The 18,668-nt window shown below is 42.9% G+C and overlaps 1 protein-coding gene across 1 annotated transcript in view; it reads left to right on the top strand.

The window, feature by feature from the left end:
* malrd1 (MAM and LDL receptor class A domain containing 1) overlaps window positions 1–18,668 on the top strand; it is a 449,626-nt gene that overhangs the window by 71,411 nt on the left and 359,547 nt on the right. Inside the window, 3 exon segments of the mRNA XM_068053300.1 lie at window positions 5,221–5,364; window positions 9,028–9,185; window positions 12,168–12,260. Of these exon segments, the coding sequence (XP_067909401.1) occupies window positions 5,221–5,364; window positions 9,028–9,185; window positions 12,168–12,260 (395 nt within the window).

Below are 18,668 nucleotides of genomic sequence, written 5' to 3' on the forward strand. Positions count from 1 at the left end.
GGGTTTACTTCATAAGTTCATTTTATAGTTCATAAGTTTGGATTGCGTGGGCATGACACTATCAAATTCAGACGAAGCCTCATAGGCACTTAATAGATCATCTTTCCTGTAGATTTCATACAGGAACTCTATTAGAAGGTCCAAAACTTCAACTGATGGGCATCCATCTCTCAAAATACTTTACTTCTGATTCTTGTAGGGAGCAACAACACCAAAGCCATACTTTGTTTCCTCTTTGGTGGGAACATAACCCATGTCCACATATGCACTTGATTATTCCATTGGTTATACTTTGAGTACATAGGAGGATAATCATGTCTAGACAATTTAAACTTGCTTTCTGCCATTTTCCAGCCGACTAGGACTTTGGTTTTATGTCTAACAAAGTTTTTCTTAGTTTCCAACCTTCAACTTTAGGCAGCCATCCTCATCTACCATGTTCTACTCCAGACCTTTTACTTACAGAGATACACAGTGCAAACATGCACCTTCAAACCCAACAAGTATAGCTTCGGTCTGCTCCTATATATAGAGCACAAGTGAATCCCCAGTTAATGCCCACCACCTGAATACAATTAAATATTCAATTACTATACAATAAATATTGGTGCCTTCCTGTAGTTCCTTGCTACACGCTCTGTACCTGTCACAACTCCATTCTGTATCCCTCTAAGATTTCATTAAGAGCCATTGTTATCTGTTTTCTTTTGTTCTCCATGTGACTGTACTACACTTACTGAGCAGCACTGATTAGATGTGATAACCTCTCACCCTGGTATAAAAATGTGGACCCTAAGGAGACATAATAGGCCTTCCGTTCACCCCGTGCAAGGTCACCTGTAACAAGATGTGACATGGGAACATAACACCCAGGCCAGGGTTTAACCTAACCCTCTGTATCCACCTGATCCCTATGCTGGGACTTCTGATAAGATACTGACCATCAAGAGTCATTCTAGCACATGCGAGGGTGGCGAGAAACCTTAAAGGGGACAGAAGCACCCTGAAATAAAGGCCTGCTCGGGTATGAGATTGAAACCCAACCCAGGCCCGATCCGACCACATCCAACCTGAACTTGACCCAGGCCCGAGTCCTTTGATTTTTTTTCCCGCACCCAACCCGACCCGACCCGACCCGACCCGACCCGACCCGACTACCATAATAAAGTTAACTATATCAAATATACCTTGTCCAAATGTTGTGATCCACCATTCCGGCAGCAGGCTATTCCTGCAGAATCATGCAGAAGTTCCCTCCCTGAGCAAGGCAACACTGTGTCCACGTCCAGCCCGACCCGACCCGACCCGAGCCCAAATGCCGGACCTGGAAGGGAGACCCGACCTGACCTGAATCCAGCACGTCATCGGGTCTGGTCGGGTTCGGGTCGGGTTGCCGCGTTTTACCATGAAAAGCCAAATAAAAATTTTTACCAGAGGCCTCAGCCGACACAAAAGCCTACGGCAGGTAAGTGTTTGCACTTGACTGGAGGGAGGAAAAAGGCCCTTAGCCTCCACAGCAGGAAACACAAGGCCTTTAACACTGCTTCCCAGAGCCTGCCATTACCTTTTATGCTGCAGCCTTGAGAAGTAGTAGCAACTGAGGCAGCAGAAAATCCATTAGAGACCTAAGATCCAACCCCCCCCCACCCCCGCTGCCATTTGCATGCAGTAGGTTGCATAAATACAAGTTGTTGTTGTAAATGGGGAAGGAGCAGTCCTGATTTTGGGTGGGATCATGAAGGAAAATACCTTCCCCCCAACAGTGTCTCATTTATTGTAGATAAATTTAACTTTATCGCCAGTGAAATAACAGATGATAGCAAATTGGTAGCTATTTTACAACACAGCTCATTTTTTCAGCTGCCAATATTAGTTAGAATTACTCCCCTTGAGTAATGCTTAGAAAACTGTTGCCTTCACTGCTCCTGTTATATATTTAAAATTCATGCCAGATGTAGATGCTATCTGAGAGAAACCTATCTCATACAACATAGGCTCCTCTAGACTTCCTGTGCACTGTCCTCCCCTTGTTCTATTGGTGGCAAAGTTTTCCGCCATCACAGCTCCTCTCTTTGAAACTCCCTTCCTTAACCCCTGCACCATGATACTTTCTCTGCTCATCCTTCAAAAGCCTTCTCAAACCTTTATTTCTGACTACACTTTCAGTCATCGGTCCTAACCCTTCTACCACTATTCAGCATCCATTCTTGCTTTGTCAAGTGCCTTTGGATGTTTACTATGTTAAAGGGAGTGTATAAACATTAAAAAGCAGCTGTAAGGGCTGAACTTCTGTAAACATCTCTCAAATGTTTGTATATTGAATTGAAACTCAAGACCAACTCTATTTTAGGACTTAATCTGAAGTATATATTTCATTAAATAGCCTTAAATCATTAGGACATATTGATGAAGCATGGAATAAATAGTGATTAGTTTTGTGTGAAATAAGCCAACTTGAGTTCATTACCTTAAATTTCAAAATGCTCATTGGCCCACAACTTTCTATCAAATTAATGACGAGGTTAGTAATGCTTGCAGTTATTTATGTGCAAATACGTCAGCAACCTCAGGCTATGGCAGATGCACAATTAAATGTGAGAACAAAACGTTGCTACCCTACCTGTGCTGCTCTGCTGTTAGCTTCATGATAATGGGATCTTGCTGTCTAACTTCTGTGATGAAAGTGCTTCCATTATTTAAAATACTTTTTGAGGACTCGTGTTTTAAAATTACGGAAATGGATTCCTTTGGAGGACTGAAGTGATTCCATAGATACTGGACTTTGTTTTTTTTTGAAGGTCACTGGAAGGACTTTGGGTCTTGAGCTTTTTGTTTAAAGGCACTTACTGGAAGTCACATGTCTTCAGCTCAGTAAACAGCAAATGCCTTGGTGACTGGGGAGCTGTTTACAGAGAAGTCAAGATTTATGGTCAAGAATTGGTTTCCTTTTGAATACTGTTTTGAGTCAGTTGGGGGTCAGCCTGCTAAAAGAGAAGACCAGTTCATCCTTTCTCCACCTCTCTGACAAACCCTGTGATTCCAGTGTGTGATAGCTGAAACCCCTGATGCTACATTTCTCCTGAAAAGCCTGCCAGACTAATTCTTGACGCCACCTGAAAAGAACTGCTCCTGAAAAATCCCAGTGACAACCGTCTATGGGTATTTGGGATGCCAGAATAATGTGACAATTGATATCATTCCAAATCTTCTCCTTTTCCTTCAAGAATTAACAAGTTTTGCCCAAAATATTCTTTTTCATATTTTTGTAAACAGATCACTGCAGAGAAAAATTATTTTTTTCCTTTAACTGGTGTATGTGTGTCTGTGTGTGTGTGTTTGTGTGTGTTGAGCTAAGGTAGAAGGGAAGTTTCATATTTCAATCTGTGTGTTAATGCTTTGCATCTTTACGGAATACGATTTGTTTTTATAATAAATTGATCATTTTTTTGTTTATTAAAGAAACCTGGTTGGTGGATTTTATTCTGAAATAAAAATAGAATATATAATTGGCTGTATCGGTAACTGGGTACACACTTAAATATATGTTGTGAACTGTGGAGAAGTCGAACTAGGAAAAGACAGTGCACTCCTCCCGCCTCGGTCGTAACACTTCCCAGTCAAATGTATTGAGTAGCTTAAAGTTCCTGTATTTGCACAGTAGATACAAAGTGATAAATGTTAATTACTCTCAGTCAGGCTCTCTGGCACTGGAAATTAACTATTATAAGTGTGAAGTTTCATTCCCCAGTTGCTTGCCTTATTCAATCAGGTCCCAGATGCCTTGTAGAGGGCCCTGACTCATTTCCATTTCACACTTCCAGCAACTTGCAGAGCAAACTATTGTTGGCAATACATGGACAAGAGCAAGTCTAACTAATGCCAGGTGCCAGTCATTGCCCTGCCACAGGAAATTTTGGGCTACTGTGTTTACATATATTGCTGTTCAAAACAGTCAGTGCAGACACAATAGGCTGAATGGCTTCCTTCTGTGCTGTGCTACTCAAGAGCTATAGAATCATTATGACACAGGAAGAGGCCGTTCGGCCCATAGAGTCCATGCCAGTTCTCTAGTTCTCTGTAGAGCAATCAAATCAGTCCCATTCCCCCAATCTATCCCCGTAGCCCTACAAGTTTATTTTCCTCAAGTGCCCATCAAATTTTCTTTGGAAATCATTCATCATCGCTGCTTCCACCATCTTCGTTGGCAATGAGTTCCTGGTCATTATCACTCACTGCATAAAAAAATTCTTCCTCACATTCCCCTTGCATTTCTTTCCCAAAACCTTAATTTTGTGTCCCCTAGTCCTTGTTCCATTAGCTAATGGGAACAGATTTTCTTTGTCTACCTTATCTAAACCTATCATAATCTGGCACACCTCTACCAATCTCCCTTCAATCTTCTTTAGTCCAAGGAGAACAATCACAGCTTCTCCAACCTAACCTTATAGCTAAAATTTCTCATCCTTGGAACCATTCTGTCAAATTTCCTCTGCACTCTTTCAAGGACTCTCACATTCTTCCTAAAGTGTGGTGACCAGAACTCGACAATACTCTAGTTGTGGCCTAGTCAGAGCTTTATGGTGGTTCAGCTCTTACCTTCCCTGTTCTTGCACTCAATATCTCTATCTATGAAGCCCAAGATTCCATATGCTTTGCTAATAGCTCTCTCAATATGTCCTGCCACCTTCAAAGATTTCTGCATGTGGACCCCAGGTCCCTCTGTGCCTGCACACTCTTTGGAACTGTGCCACTAAGTCTATATTACCTTTCCCTATCCCTTCTGCCAAAATGCATGACCTCACACTTCTCTGTTAAATTCCATCTGCCATGTGTCTGCCCATTCTGCTAGCCTATCTATGTCCTGTTGCAGTTGATTGGTGTCATCTTTGCTGTTTGCCACACCTCCAAGTTTGGTATCATTGGCAAATTTTGAAATTTTACTCTCTATTCCAATATTCAAGTCATTTATATCTCAAAAAAAGATTCTATTAAATTAAGGTAACAGCTTTGGAGAGGTGGATAAGCCTGTCTATGATTTCACACGTATGTGGATATAAAAGTTAAATAAAACTTTGCAAGCTCGCAGCAAACAAGTTAACAACAAGATAATACATTCAGTTAAGGACTCTGACTTACCGAAATGGCTATCTCTTGACTAGAACTTCACGTACTGACTTTGTTGAATTTTAATTGATTCCTCTATTTTTGTTCCTATTTTAGCTCCAACTTGTGATTTTGAATCTGATCTATGTGGATGGTACTCTGAAGAGGCACAAAATGCTGTTGGATGGCTGCACGTTCGTGCTGGTAGTGGTTCAAGTGGTAAAGCTCCACTTAAGGATCACAGCACAGACTCTTCATTGGGTAAATCCAGAAAATGTTATAATCTGTAGTTTATACATTGAATTATTAATAGGGCTGCGAACATTAAACTAATACAAACTTAAGTGTTGAAATGCTCTGATAAATCAGTTGATATGTTCGTGGCACAGTGTGGAGGTGAGACGCACAGAACAAGTAAGATGTAAGTTTGAGCTTCAGTGTATACTGAGTTAGCTGATCTTAGACCTAGGGAATGAAAAAAAAAATCAACCAGAGGTGACTGCTCCTCGTATGGAAGTCTAAAGATGGAGTTTCACCAAGCTATTCTAACATATTTAGTATCACAGGCTGACTTTCCAGGAGAGAGCACTGATTTTTAGCCTCCCTAAACCAATGATACTTAGATTATAGCACCCCAGGAAGCAGCAACTTTAACACACAGCAGAGATGGAAGCACTCAGTACCACATCATGCAAAATATTTAGCCATGGAACCATCAGAGGAGTTCTTAAAAGTTTGCTACCTTGAACATTGAACAACTTACTGTTTAACCTGCTTACTGATGACTCTGCTGCCCTGGGACGTATTTGTTGTGTCGCAGATGCTGTCTGCTGCAGGTGAGACTTTTGTGATATAAGGGGAGACCTTCCTGCTCTGTGCCCATGTGTGTTGGATTTTCTGGACGCAGTGAATATCAGGTTGAAGTGCATGTCTGTAAGGGAACCTGCCCAAATTTCCTTCCATTTGAATTATACTCAGATATAGGCCCAGGAAAATATCCTCAAAACTGATTCAATTTTGGCCTCTAAATTAAAATAGATATCTCATAATGTCCTGGTATTGCACCTTCGATATAAATTCCATAACATGTCAAGCCATTCTAATCAAATTTTTCAATAGCTTGTTTCAATATCTTTTTGAATGGTGGAATAATCTCAAGGGGGTAAATGGCCAACTCCTGTTCCTCTGTTACAGTGACTCAGAGAAACATTTGAGAAGGGGTCACAAATTGCACCTTGAGACTGCAGAATGTCAGGAGAAGTGAGATTTCTGAAAAAAGATGAGCAATTTTAATTTAGGAACAAGGTTTGCATGGAAGCTTTGTTATTTGCTTATAGATATTTGCCGATAAATGTTTGTTAATTCATGTTTCATGGAGAAACTGAATTAGTAAAAGCTTCTGGGAGAATTTACTCCTGCTGGTTTACACAAGATATTGCTGTTTCAGTCTGGGGGCAAAAACTGGTAATTCTCTCCCTCACTAGTGGCTAGGCAATAAAGGCAAAGCAACACTAAGTCAGCTGTGAACTGAGATAAACCACTGGACAGAGTTATTGAACCTAAAATAAATAAAAGAACAGTACTCAGGCATATTTACAGTAATTATAAACTTTAAGTAATCTCCTCAAAATGTAAAGAACAAAAAAGCCACAGAAAGATAAACTGAGCAACGAAAGAACAATTGGCCTAAAGTCAATTGAAGGAAAACTCTAAGAATTTAGGATTAAGTTAGTGAGCCTTTATAAATGCATGAATTTATCAAGGGCAGTCAGCATGCAATTGTAAAAAGTAAATTGTATTTGAAAAATATAATTTTTTTAAAAACTAATGATTTGGATAGATAAAAGGAATGCAATAGATATTTATAGATTTTCAGAAGACATTTGATGAGATATTTCACAGCAGGCTTTCTATTAACCCTTCATGTCTATAAACAAGAGGATAGAATCCAATAAACAATCCATCACAGACAAAAATGCTTCATTTTTGTCAGAGTTGGTATCAGTATCCTTAATAGCTTTTCACCAGCATTATGCATTTTAGTGTACAAAATCATTCCCCCATTTCCAGTAATATGGATTAGAACAGTCAGCGGTCAGGAATGATGTACTACGCTCGAGTCCTGATTTTCTGACCAGTCACTTCTGATTATCATTCATAGTAATTTGTAGGTCATTATTGCAGCATATAAGTGTTATTGGTTAACAAAGGGGTAGAAGCAGAGAGGCTGTTTACCTTGGCTAGAGAGTTTAGAAATAGGGATCCTGGTTGAGACAGAGTCATAAATTACATCAGGAGACTGCAGAATGTCAGAAGGGAGATTTCTGAAAAGAGATGAGCAATTCTAATTTAGGAACAAGGTTGCAAAGTTTGCTTGAGGACACTTCCTCACACCCTGCCTCCTGTAAGGACTCCATTCCATTCTCCCAGTTTCTCCATCGCCGACGCATCTGTTCTGATGATGCAACCTTCGACAACAGTGCTTCTGATATGTCTTCCTCTTTCCTCAAACAAGGATTTCCCCCCACTGTGGTTGACAGGGCCTTCAACCGTGTCCGATCCATTTCCTGCACTTCTGCCCTTACCCTGTCCCATCCCTCCCAGAACTGCGATAGGGTTCCCCTTATCCTCATTTTCCACCTCACCAGCCTCCATATCCAAAGCATCATCCCCATTTCTGCCACCTACACCATGATGCCACCACCAAACCCATCTTCCTTTTTCCTCCCCAGTCAGCATTCTGAAGGGATCGTTCCCTCCGTGACACCCTGGTCCACTCCTCCTTCACCCCCAACACCTCATCCCCTTCCCATGGCACCTTCCCATGCAATTGCAAGAGGTATAATACCTGCCCTTTTACCTCCTCTCTCCTCAACATCCAAGGCCCCAAACACTCCTTCCAGATGAAGCAGTTAATTACTTAGACTTCTTTCAATTTAGTAAACTGTATTCGCTACTCACAATACAGTTACCTCTACATTGGGAATTGGGTGAGCGCTTTGCGGAACACCTCCGCTCAGTCTGCAAGCATGATCCTGAGCTTCCGGTTGCTTGCCATTTTAATTCACCACCCTGCTGTCATGCCCACATTTCTGTCCTTGGCCTGCTGCAATGTTCTAGTGAACCTCAATGCAAGCTTTGAGGAACAGCACCTCATCTTCCGACTAGGCACCCTACAGCCTTCTAGATTCAACATTGAGTTCAATAATTTCAGAGCATGACTGCCTTTTTTAATTTAATTTTTTTTTAACCATGTGCCTGTCTTAAATTTGTTTTTCGTGTTTTTGCTTTTGGACAGAGCTGTTCATTATTTTGCCATTAATACTCTCTCTGCACTCATGCTTTGTCTTTACTGCAGCTATTAGCACTCCCTTTGCTTTTGTTCTGTGACATCACTATCATTTAATCTCTCCTGCCCTATCACACACCTTCCCTTTTGTTCTTCTTCCCCTCTCCTTTTTCACTTGCTCAAAAACATTTCTAACCTTTGCCAGTTCTGATGTAAGGTCATAGACCTGAAGCGTTAACTTTTTTTCACTCTCCACAGATGCTGTCAGACCTGTTGAGTATTTCCAGCACTTTCTGCTTTTATTTATTGGGGGTCATTGATCAGGATAAGAGGTCGGCCATTTAGGGCTGAGATGAGCAGAAATTTCTTCACTCAGAGGATTGTGAAGCTTTGGAATTCTCTAGCCCAGGGAGCTGTGGATGCTCAATCATTGAGTAAATTCAAGACAGAGATCGATAGATTTTTGGGCAGTAAGAGAGTCAAGGGACATGACGATAGGACAGGAAAATGGAGCTGATATAAAAGTTTAGCCATGATCTTATTGAATTGAAGAGCAGACTTGAGGGGCCAATGGCCTGCTGCTGCTTCTACTTGTTATGTTCTTATGTAATACTCTGCCTTATTTTGTTTCACAGGCCATTATGTCTGGATAGAGGCCAACAACATCACATTCTCCCAGACTGCTCTCTTTAATAGTTCTGTTTACCATAACTCGGGGCAGAACTGCCATTTTGAATTCTTCTACCAAATCAGTGGCAGAAATGCACTCACAGTATTATTACAAACCCAGGAGGTGAGTCAAAAGAATGGTTATTTTAGCTAGGGAATGAAAATGAGTCTTGCATAGGAAACTTTAGGAACAGGAAGCCAAAGTCCAAACTTTTCTGACTGATGTCAATCACCCTCTCTTTCACCTTCTCAGTGGCGCAGTGGTTAGCACCGCAGCCTCACAGCTCCAGGGACCCGGGTTCGATTCCGGGTACTGCCTGTGTGGAGTTTGCAAGTTCTCCCTGTGTCTGCGTGGGTTTTCTCCGGGTGCTCCGGTTTCCTCCCACAAGCCAAAAGACTTGCAGATTGATAGGTAAATTGGCCATTATAAATTGTCACTAGTATAGGTAGGTGGTAGGGAAATATAGGGACAGGTGGGGATGTTTGGTGGGAATATGGGATTAGTGCAGGATTAGTATAAATGGGTGGTTGATGTTCGGCACAGACTCGGTGGGCCGAAGGGCCTGTTTCAGTGCTGTATCTCTAATCTAATCTAATCTAATATCCTTCTCTCCCAACTACTACTAGAAACACATATTGGGCTCTATTCACCTTTTTTTTAAAAAGTGGGTTAAACTCCCTTTCCTTCATAGATTTAAAGACCCACTATTAAAATGACAATGGACATGATTTTACTATCGATAATTTCACGCAACTCTATTCTGATAGTAGAGCAGTAGAAAACTGACCAATCTCATGTGCCTTTAATAATGAACCTTAAACGCTTCAGAATAAGGCTATGAGCCATATCATCAGTAAAAGAAGTAGCTTCATAATTATATTAAAATAATACAAAGAAGGAATTTTCCTCCACACAAAATCAGGGGGCAGGTCGTTCAACCTTGCCCGTCTAAGAGCGAAGTCCAAAGTACGGAAAGTCCTCATCAGGGAACTCCTCTTTGCTGACGATGCTGCTTTAACATCTCACACTGAAGAGTGCCTGCAGAGTCTCATCAACAGGATTGCGGCTGCCTGCAATGAATTTGGCCTAACCATCAGCCTCAAGAAAACGAACATCATGGGGCAGGACATCAGAAATGCTCCATCCATCAATATTGGCGACCACGCTCTGGAAGTGGTTCAAGAGTTCACCTACCTAAGCTCAACTATCACCAGTAACCTGTCTCTCGATGCAGAAATCAACGAGCGCATGGGAAAGGCTTCCACTGCTATGTCCAGACTGGCCAACAGAGTATGGGAAAATGGCGCACTGACGCGGAACACAAAAGTCCGAGTGTATCAAGCCTGTGTCCTCAGTACCTTGCTCTATGGCAGCGAGGCCTGGACAACGTATGTCAGCCAAGAGCGACGTCTCAATTCATTCCATCTTCGTTGCCTCCGGAAAATACTTGGCATCAGGTGGCAGGACCGTATCTCCAACACAGAAGTCCTCGAGGCGGCCAACATCCCCAGCTTATACACACTACTAAGTCAGCGGCGCTTGAGATGGCTTGGCCATGTGAGCCGCATGGAAGATGGCAGGATCCCCAAGGACACATTGTACAGCGAGCTCGCCACTGGTATCAGACCCACCGGCCGTCCATGTCTCCGCTTTAAAGACGTCTGCAAACGCGACATGAAGTCCTGTGACATTGATCACAAGTCGTGGGAGTCAGTTGCCAGCGTTCGCCAGAGCTGGCGGACAGCCATAAAGGCGGGGCTAAAGTGTGGCGAGTCAAAGAGACTTAGCAGTTGGCAGGAAAAAAATACAAAAGCGCAAGGGGAGAGCCAACTGTGTAACAGCCCCGACAAACAAATTTTTCTGCAGCACCTGTGGAAGAGCCTGTCACTCTAGAATTGGCCTTTATAGCCACTCCAGGTGCTGCTCCACACACCACTGACCACCTCCAGGCGCTTACCCATTGTCTCTCGAGATAAGGAGGCCAAAGAAGAATACAAATAGAAATTTATACGAACATGTTAACCAGTTGTTACGGCCAGGTGAGAAAGAGGTCTTGGGTTCCCTTTCAGCCTTCACCTGGTCTTACTGTAACAGGGTTTAATTTTAAACACACTGTGTTTTTAGCTCCCCCTTGGTGAATCTTTGTTCACCACTTTCCAATTATAAGACAAAGAAACCAACACAACAGATTTTCTCAGGTTTAAAGAAGAAAAGTGAAATTTATTAAATTTAAACATAACCTCTAATTTGGTTAACGCCTACGGATACATGACGCGCCCACGCAAGCGTGCATACGTGATACACATGCAAATAGAGACAGAAAAGAGCAGAAGAAAAATTACTGTTCTTCAAGCTCACTGTAGAGTCCTTGATTGTAGGTAGATCTTGCTTTTGATTGGGGCCCAGTATTCTTCTTAAATCTTGTTCACCGTAGGAGACATTTCTCTCTTGGGGTTCATGTGTCTTCAGTGGGTTTTGGAGTTCCGTGAGAAAGAGATGGGAGCAGACAGGAGAGGCTGTGGCGAGCCAGCTAGGAGAGGTCTTTTCAATCCAGGAACAAAGAGCATTCTGCCGGGTCTCAGTTCAGAACTGTACAATTCAGGAAAAAAACCCAGACTGTCAAGCAGGTTAGTCATGTGACTAACTGGTTTGACCATTTCTGTTTGTCTGTATTGGAGCAGCGGAAAGCTCCTTTGTTCCCAAACACTGTCTGTTAATATGCAAAAATGTCTTTCCAGTCAGGGGCCTGACAACCCCTTGTCACAGGCCTTTTCTTCCCAGCAACTTGAAATTTAATGTCCATGTGGCAAACTTAATGTGCCTCATTCTTGGCAGGTGGGGAGCCTGCATGACACAGTGCTTTGAGTAATTCCAAGCAACATTGCCACAAAGTAACTGTGTCAAATGGAATTGTCTTTTCTATACACTGAAGAATTACTGTTAATCCTAGTTCTGATTATCGTACAATTTCTGCATGTAGATATAAAAACAATAAAACTGGTTGCCAAGCTATCAGAGCAAGGCTAAAGAAAGCAGGGATTAACATCATGCTTAATACAATTAATTAAATGTCATTTTCAAATATTTTCCTGCTGTAACTTCCAGGGAGAAATAATATTGTGGGAAGAACAGACACCAACTGAAAACCAATGGACCAGAGGAGAAGTACAGCTGCCTACGTGCCTGAGTCAGTTTCAGGTAGTCTAATTGATTCACTGGAATGTTTACACAGTGGCAAAAGTTTGATTTTGCCGCTTGATAACGTGCACTTAGTGCATTCTGCTATGCACTTCTAACAGAAATGCTCATACACTTTCCATTGTAACTCACAAATGTTCGCATTCAAGCATTGACGTGAAACTTAAACTGACTGGAAATCCGATGTCTTATGGGGAATACAAAGTAATGGAAATTACATTCCAGTTATGTAAAGCTCTAGTTAGACTGCATTTACAGCACTGTGTTCAGTTCTGATCATTACATTTCAGAAAGGATATATTGGCCTTTGAGGGGATGCAGGGCAGATTCACCGGAATGATACCTTCATTAAAAAGGGTTCAATAAGAGGACAGGTTACATGGACCATGCGTGTATTCTCTTATCTATAGAAGATTAAGGGATGATCTAATTGAGGCATTTAAGATGATTAAAGGAGTTGGTAGGGTAGATGGACCGAAACTATTTCCTCTAGTGGGCGAGTTCAGAACAAGACGCCATAACCATAAAATTAGAGCTTGAGGGGCTGAATGGCATACTCCTGTTCCTATGTTCCTAATAAATCCTTCTGCAATTACAGGGTGAAACGACGCTAAGTTTCTGAAGATCAGTGTAGTATAGGTACAGATATGTGAATATTCAAAAGAACTTTTATGGTACCTACCTTGTTATATTGGTTTCATTACAGCACATTGTGAAATCTAAGGCACAGATAAATAGGTCATGAAAATCCATAGACCTTTCCAGTGCAGTCCTGGTGTAACTCTTCTGAGAGTGTGACAGTAAGTCTGGGAACTGGATTGCTGGCCTTTGTTGGAAGATTCCGGGTGGGGTATGTCTAGCGCGGAAAATCTCCCTACTCCTAACTCCTGATATTCATTGGCAGATTGGGATGCCAACCCTGACATTTCTGCCAGGATCAAAGACCCATGGATGTTTGGGATCAGTAAGGCCTACTTCTCCCTGTAATATTCTGATAACTACTTGACTTAGTACAGAATATATATGTATGAGTCTGAGGGTTAAAGTAACAGGAGTTTATTTACACTCATCTTGCATCTAAGGCTTCCACTACAACTCTTTCACAAGGTTCTGTACAGATTACATTACATCACTTCCTGTGATGATGCTCACAGTCTATTTACATATTCTGCCCAGTAACAACCCTATATTACATTATACTACATCTCCCCGCAAGTCTCTGACTTCTCTTTTCAGATTGATAATCGCTGTGGCGTTTTCACAAGTTTGCCCTAACGCATTCTTCTTTCTTTTGAAGGGGTTTGAGGGCTTGAGTCTTCTAGTTCCTTCTGATGACTTTGCAGTGTTTGAATAGAACTGTTGGAAGACACAACTTCTTCATTCAGGTTGTCCTCTGGGTTACTTGATGATTGCAGTATCACTGGTTCATCAAACTTTTGAGATGATTGTTCCTCTTGTATTTGCTGCTTCTTTGGTATCATCACTGTCTGTTTCTTCTAGAGTCATAAAGTCATAGAGTTAGACAGCACAGAAACAGGCCCTTCGGCCCACTGTGTCCGTGCTGGCCATGAAGCCTATCTATTCTAATCCCATTTTCTAGCACTTGGGCCATAGCCTTGTATGCTATGGCGTTCAAGTGCTCATCTAAATACTTCTTAAATGTTAGAGTCATAGCGTTATACAGCACAGAAACAGGCCCTTCGGCCTTCGTGTCCGTGCTGGCCATCAAGCACCTATCTATTCTAATCCCATTTTTCAGCACTTGGCCCTAATCATCCCTTGGTCAGTTTGGACAATGTATGATAGTGGATGTGATGACTTGTCTATCACTTCTCCATACCGATTTTGGTCTTTATCCCAAACTGATTCCCCAGGTTGGATGTCTAACAGGTTTCTTGCTCTGTAACATCTGTCATAGTTGTCTGATTGATTCAACCACTCTCTATCCACTTTCTCCTTCAACTTTTCCAAGTCCTCTGCATTTACTTGTGGCTTGAGTGTTCTCGGGAGTACAGGAAGCTGGGGTGTTGTGGGGGGAGGGGGGGTTTTAGCCGGCAGCGGAGATTTCGTTGTCTGGAGAAACCGACACCGAGATCACCACATTGCCTCTTCTATGGAAGGCCCACCAAACTGAGTGACAATCAAGCACTTAAGTGGACAGCAGCAGGCCTTCTATAGGATCAAGGGCCCCATCGCTGGAAGTCTTGCCCTTGCCAATCAGAGGCTAGCAGCTGCAGCACCACCACTGAGGCTGCTTCAGATGCACCTACCGGAGGCCAAGGAGTGTCGCTGGAATCAGAGCTCAGGTACAGGTGGGAGGGGTCTCGCAGGGTGAGGGTCGCGAGGAGGGTGGGTCAGCAGCAAGGACAGGGGGGCTGGCCCTCAGTGGGCCCTCCCCTTCCCAACGTCAGGTCCCTCATTCAGGAACTGAGTGCCTTTTAACAAGTGACCCCCTCCCTCCATCCCCCTGAAGCCGCGAAGCAGCCCGCACAGTTTTCCGTGCCGTGCTTCCCATGTGGCAACAGGGCCGCCCACCACAATGCTAGTTGCAGCTGTGGCGAGAGGAGGCCCTTAATTGGATGTTAATTGCCCAGTTAAGAGCCTCAATTGGCAGCGGGGCGGGAAGGCCATTCACAGGCTTTCCCGGCCCGGACTAAATTTTGGTGGAGGCAGGTTGGTGGCGGGAACCCCCCCCCCGCCCCCCCACCCCACCACCATCCCACCTGATTTTAAATGCTCTCCCCACCTCCAAATTTGCCACCGGGACAGCATAAAACTCCCCCTTGGGTCTTCAACCTTCTTCCCATTAACAATTTGCATGGGGCTAAACTGTTATGAAGTGGTGTCGATTGATAACTTAGAAGTGCCAATTGAAGATCTTCATTCTCTTCTAATAATGTCTTTACAGTCCATACTCCTCTCTATGCTTCACCATTAGCTTGAGGGTACTTCAGCGAACTAGTGACATAGACAAAGTTGCATACTTCTGTAAACTCTCTGAAGCATTTATCTGCAGATTGTGGCCCATTGCCAGATATTACAATATCTGGAATTCCATGCGTAGCAAGAATTTCTCTCAAAGATATGACTACAGCTTCTGAACTTTGACCTTGTAGTTGTTTAACTTCAATCTACCTTGAATAATAATCGACAACTATTAGGAACATGTTACTCTTATGTTCAAAAAGATCCATTCCTAGACACTCCCATGGTGTTGATGGAAAAGAAGAAGATATGAGTGGTTCTTTTGTTTCCTGTTGATTGATAGCACGCATGATACATTTCAATATCATCTCTTCAATTTCTTTCAATACACCAGGCCACCATTCTAGATATCTCGCCCTGGCTCTACACTTGGTAATTCCCAAATGTTCTTGGTGTAATCCCTCCAAGATACCTAATCTCAATACTCTAGGGATAACTAATCTCTCATCATAGATCAGTAAATCATCAACAATGCTTAGATGATCCCTCTGTTCATAGTGTTGTCTTAGAACAGGGTTATGTGGCATATAATCCAGCCAACTATCCAAGCAATATTCTCTGATTTTCACACATACTTCGTGTTTTCTGCACATTCCTGATCTCACTCAGTTTCTGAGCTGGATCAGGTAAAGTTGTTCTCGTTGTCAAAGTTAAAACTTCTACTTCTTCAAGAAGCAAAATATCTCCTTCTTCTGGTCTTGCTGCTGAAATACGTGATAAAAGTGTCTGCTGTGATCTGCTGTTTTCCTGGAACGTATTCAATTTTCGCATCAAACCTCATCAGTCTTAACCTGGACCTCTGTACTCTTGGTGGAATTTCACAAGCTCGTTTGAGTTTAAAAGAGTAACTAATGGTTTATGACTTGTTTTGATTTTTAATTGAAGTCCTCGGACGTAATCTGAAAAATTTTCACATGCCCAAGTTGCTGCTAAAGCTATGACTGTGTATCGCTGTTCTGTTTCAGTTAACAAATAAGAAGCAAAATATACAGGTCTGTGTCTCCCATCTTTCTGGACTTGAAATAAGACTGGTCCCAATCCCATTGAGGATGCATCCGCAGCTATAATGGTGAATAGCTCCGGATCTTAATGTGCTAACACTCTGATGATACTAGCATTTTCATGATTTTCTCAAAGGCTTCTTTTTGGGCTTCTTCCCAACACAAAACATTATCACTTTTCAACAACTGTCATAATTGCTCATTGATCATGGCTAAATTAGGTAGAAATTTCCTTACTTGATTCACCATTTCCATAAAGCTCTGAAGCTCAGTAACATTTTTGGGCTCTGGGAAGTCCTTTATCGCCTTTGTCTTTTGTGGATCTGCTTTGACATTGGGCCCATCTATTATATAATCCAAGAAATCTTACCATTGGCTTTGAAAAAACACATTTCTTGTTCAATGTGAGACCTGCTTCTTCCAATCTCTGTGATACTGTTCTCACTCTTGTATTGTGTTCCATCTGATTGACTCCATGAATTAAGATGTTGTCCATATGGCAAATGATCCCAATCCTAATCCTTCCAGGACCCTCAACATCGTCCTTTGAGAGATCATCGGTGCTGACGTAATTCCGAATGGCAATCTGTTCTGGAGTGACTGACGTTGGGAAACTATCGGGGTCATTTTTACCTAACCAGCCCACAGGAAATGGATTGGATCGGCTCAGCTTCCCATTTTATATCCCATCCAATTTTGCTTTTCATTGATTTTAACTATGATGGAGCATCTGCTAACAGCTCTGACAACTTCCATAGCAGCTTTCATTGCTGCCATAGAAGCTCAGTTGGCTGCCAGCTTGGCTCTGGAGGACAGAATTGACAGAGGCATAGAGAGTGTCACATCACTCCTGCACTCTGTTCTCACACAGAGCCCTAGGATTGCTGTGATGCAATCCCAGGAAAATGACCTTGGCTTCATGAGAGAAGCCCTGGTGTTCTCTCTCAGGATGAAAACATACCTGCTCCACCACTGCCCATTCCATCAGCGCCCTTGTTAGTGCAACATAGACAAATGACCAGACTGCTTTGGCCCAAGCTGAGATGCTGCAGTGTGCAGCCAGGCTGTCAAGACCAGAGCTGCTCAAGGTCATGCAGCATTGCCATTCGAAGTGTGCTCAATGAAAGTTCAGCATCCTTCAGCCTCTCAAGTGATAGCCACTCAGGAAACACTTTGTAGGAGCACTCGTTTAGGTAAACAAGCACACAAGACAGGCACAAAGAGGTTACACAAGGGTGATTCATAATTATTTCTTTGAATTATTATACACAGATGGCACAGATTGTTTGCTTACTATATATGTCCTGAATTTGGCATTGGTGTTAATATTTGTCATGAAGTGAGGGTAAAACCCATGAGGCTGGAATGAAGGAAGGTAATTGGATGGTGGTAGTAAGGATGATGATGTTACGATTTTCAGGATTCTTGGTGTATTGGGGATGGGAGGGATGATTTCCACAAGCACTCTTGAATGAATTGCTCTCTTGGAGCTCTGGCAGTTAATGGCACTGGTGGTCAATTCTACCCATCCTCCTTTTTGTGCTGCTTTCCCTCCTACTCCTGCTGTTGCTGCTCCTCCTATATTTCTTGCAGCCCAGGTGGTGGTGTGGGCTGGTCCCTCATTATCATGAAGTTATGGAGCATGCAGCAAATGACCAAAAATCTAGTTACCAGCAGAGGGCTGTACTACATAGCTGCTACCCAATGGTCCCAGCATGAGAAGCATTGCTTGAGCATGTTGATGGTCTGCCTAGTGATATTTCTGGTGGTAGCATGGCTCTCATTGTACACCACCTTTGCAGCTATGCCCATTTTCTGATAGAAGTAGTGAACCATGTCTGAAGGGGATAGCCCTTGTCACCTAGTACCCAGCCTGGGTGGTACAGAAGACTGCCACAGGATGAATACATCAGTAACTGCTGTCAGGAAACTGGGTACAGATTTGTATGATGCACTGCCTCTGATTGCAAAGTAGCTGGGTAATGAGGGAATGGAATCCCTTTATGCTCAGAAAGATGCCAAACTGGTGATGCAGAGCATGCAAGACACTATGGGCTGAATTTTAATAAGCCCCCCCCTTATGTCACAGGATGTGGCAGTGGGGGGGCCCAAAAAATATTTCTGGGTGAGGCCAACCATGAACTTGATGCCAGGAAGGTCTCGCCGTATTTTAACGGCGACGGCGAGGCCTCGGGGCGCCTCCCTGCCAGCCGCTCAGTGGCGGAGCCTTCATTTAACTAACTTTAAATACATGCAAAAGCCCTTACCATGTCCCGATGGCTGTCCCATGCCAATATTCGGGCCAGTGGCCAGAACTCCTGCTGGAGATCGGAGGCATGAAACTGGTGGGGGGTGGGGGGAGGAGTGAATTTTTCAGGGCTCAGAGGGGGAGATGCAAAAACCAACAAGATTGGTTGCGGAG

The sequence above is a fragment of the Heterodontus francisci genome, chromosome 2, assembly GCF_036365525.1.
Source record: "Heterodontus francisci isolate sHetFra1 chromosome 2, sHetFra1.hap1, whole genome shotgun sequence".
NCBI lineage: Eukaryota > Metazoa > Chordata > Chondrichthyes > Heterodontiformes > Heterodontidae > Heterodontus > Heterodontus francisci.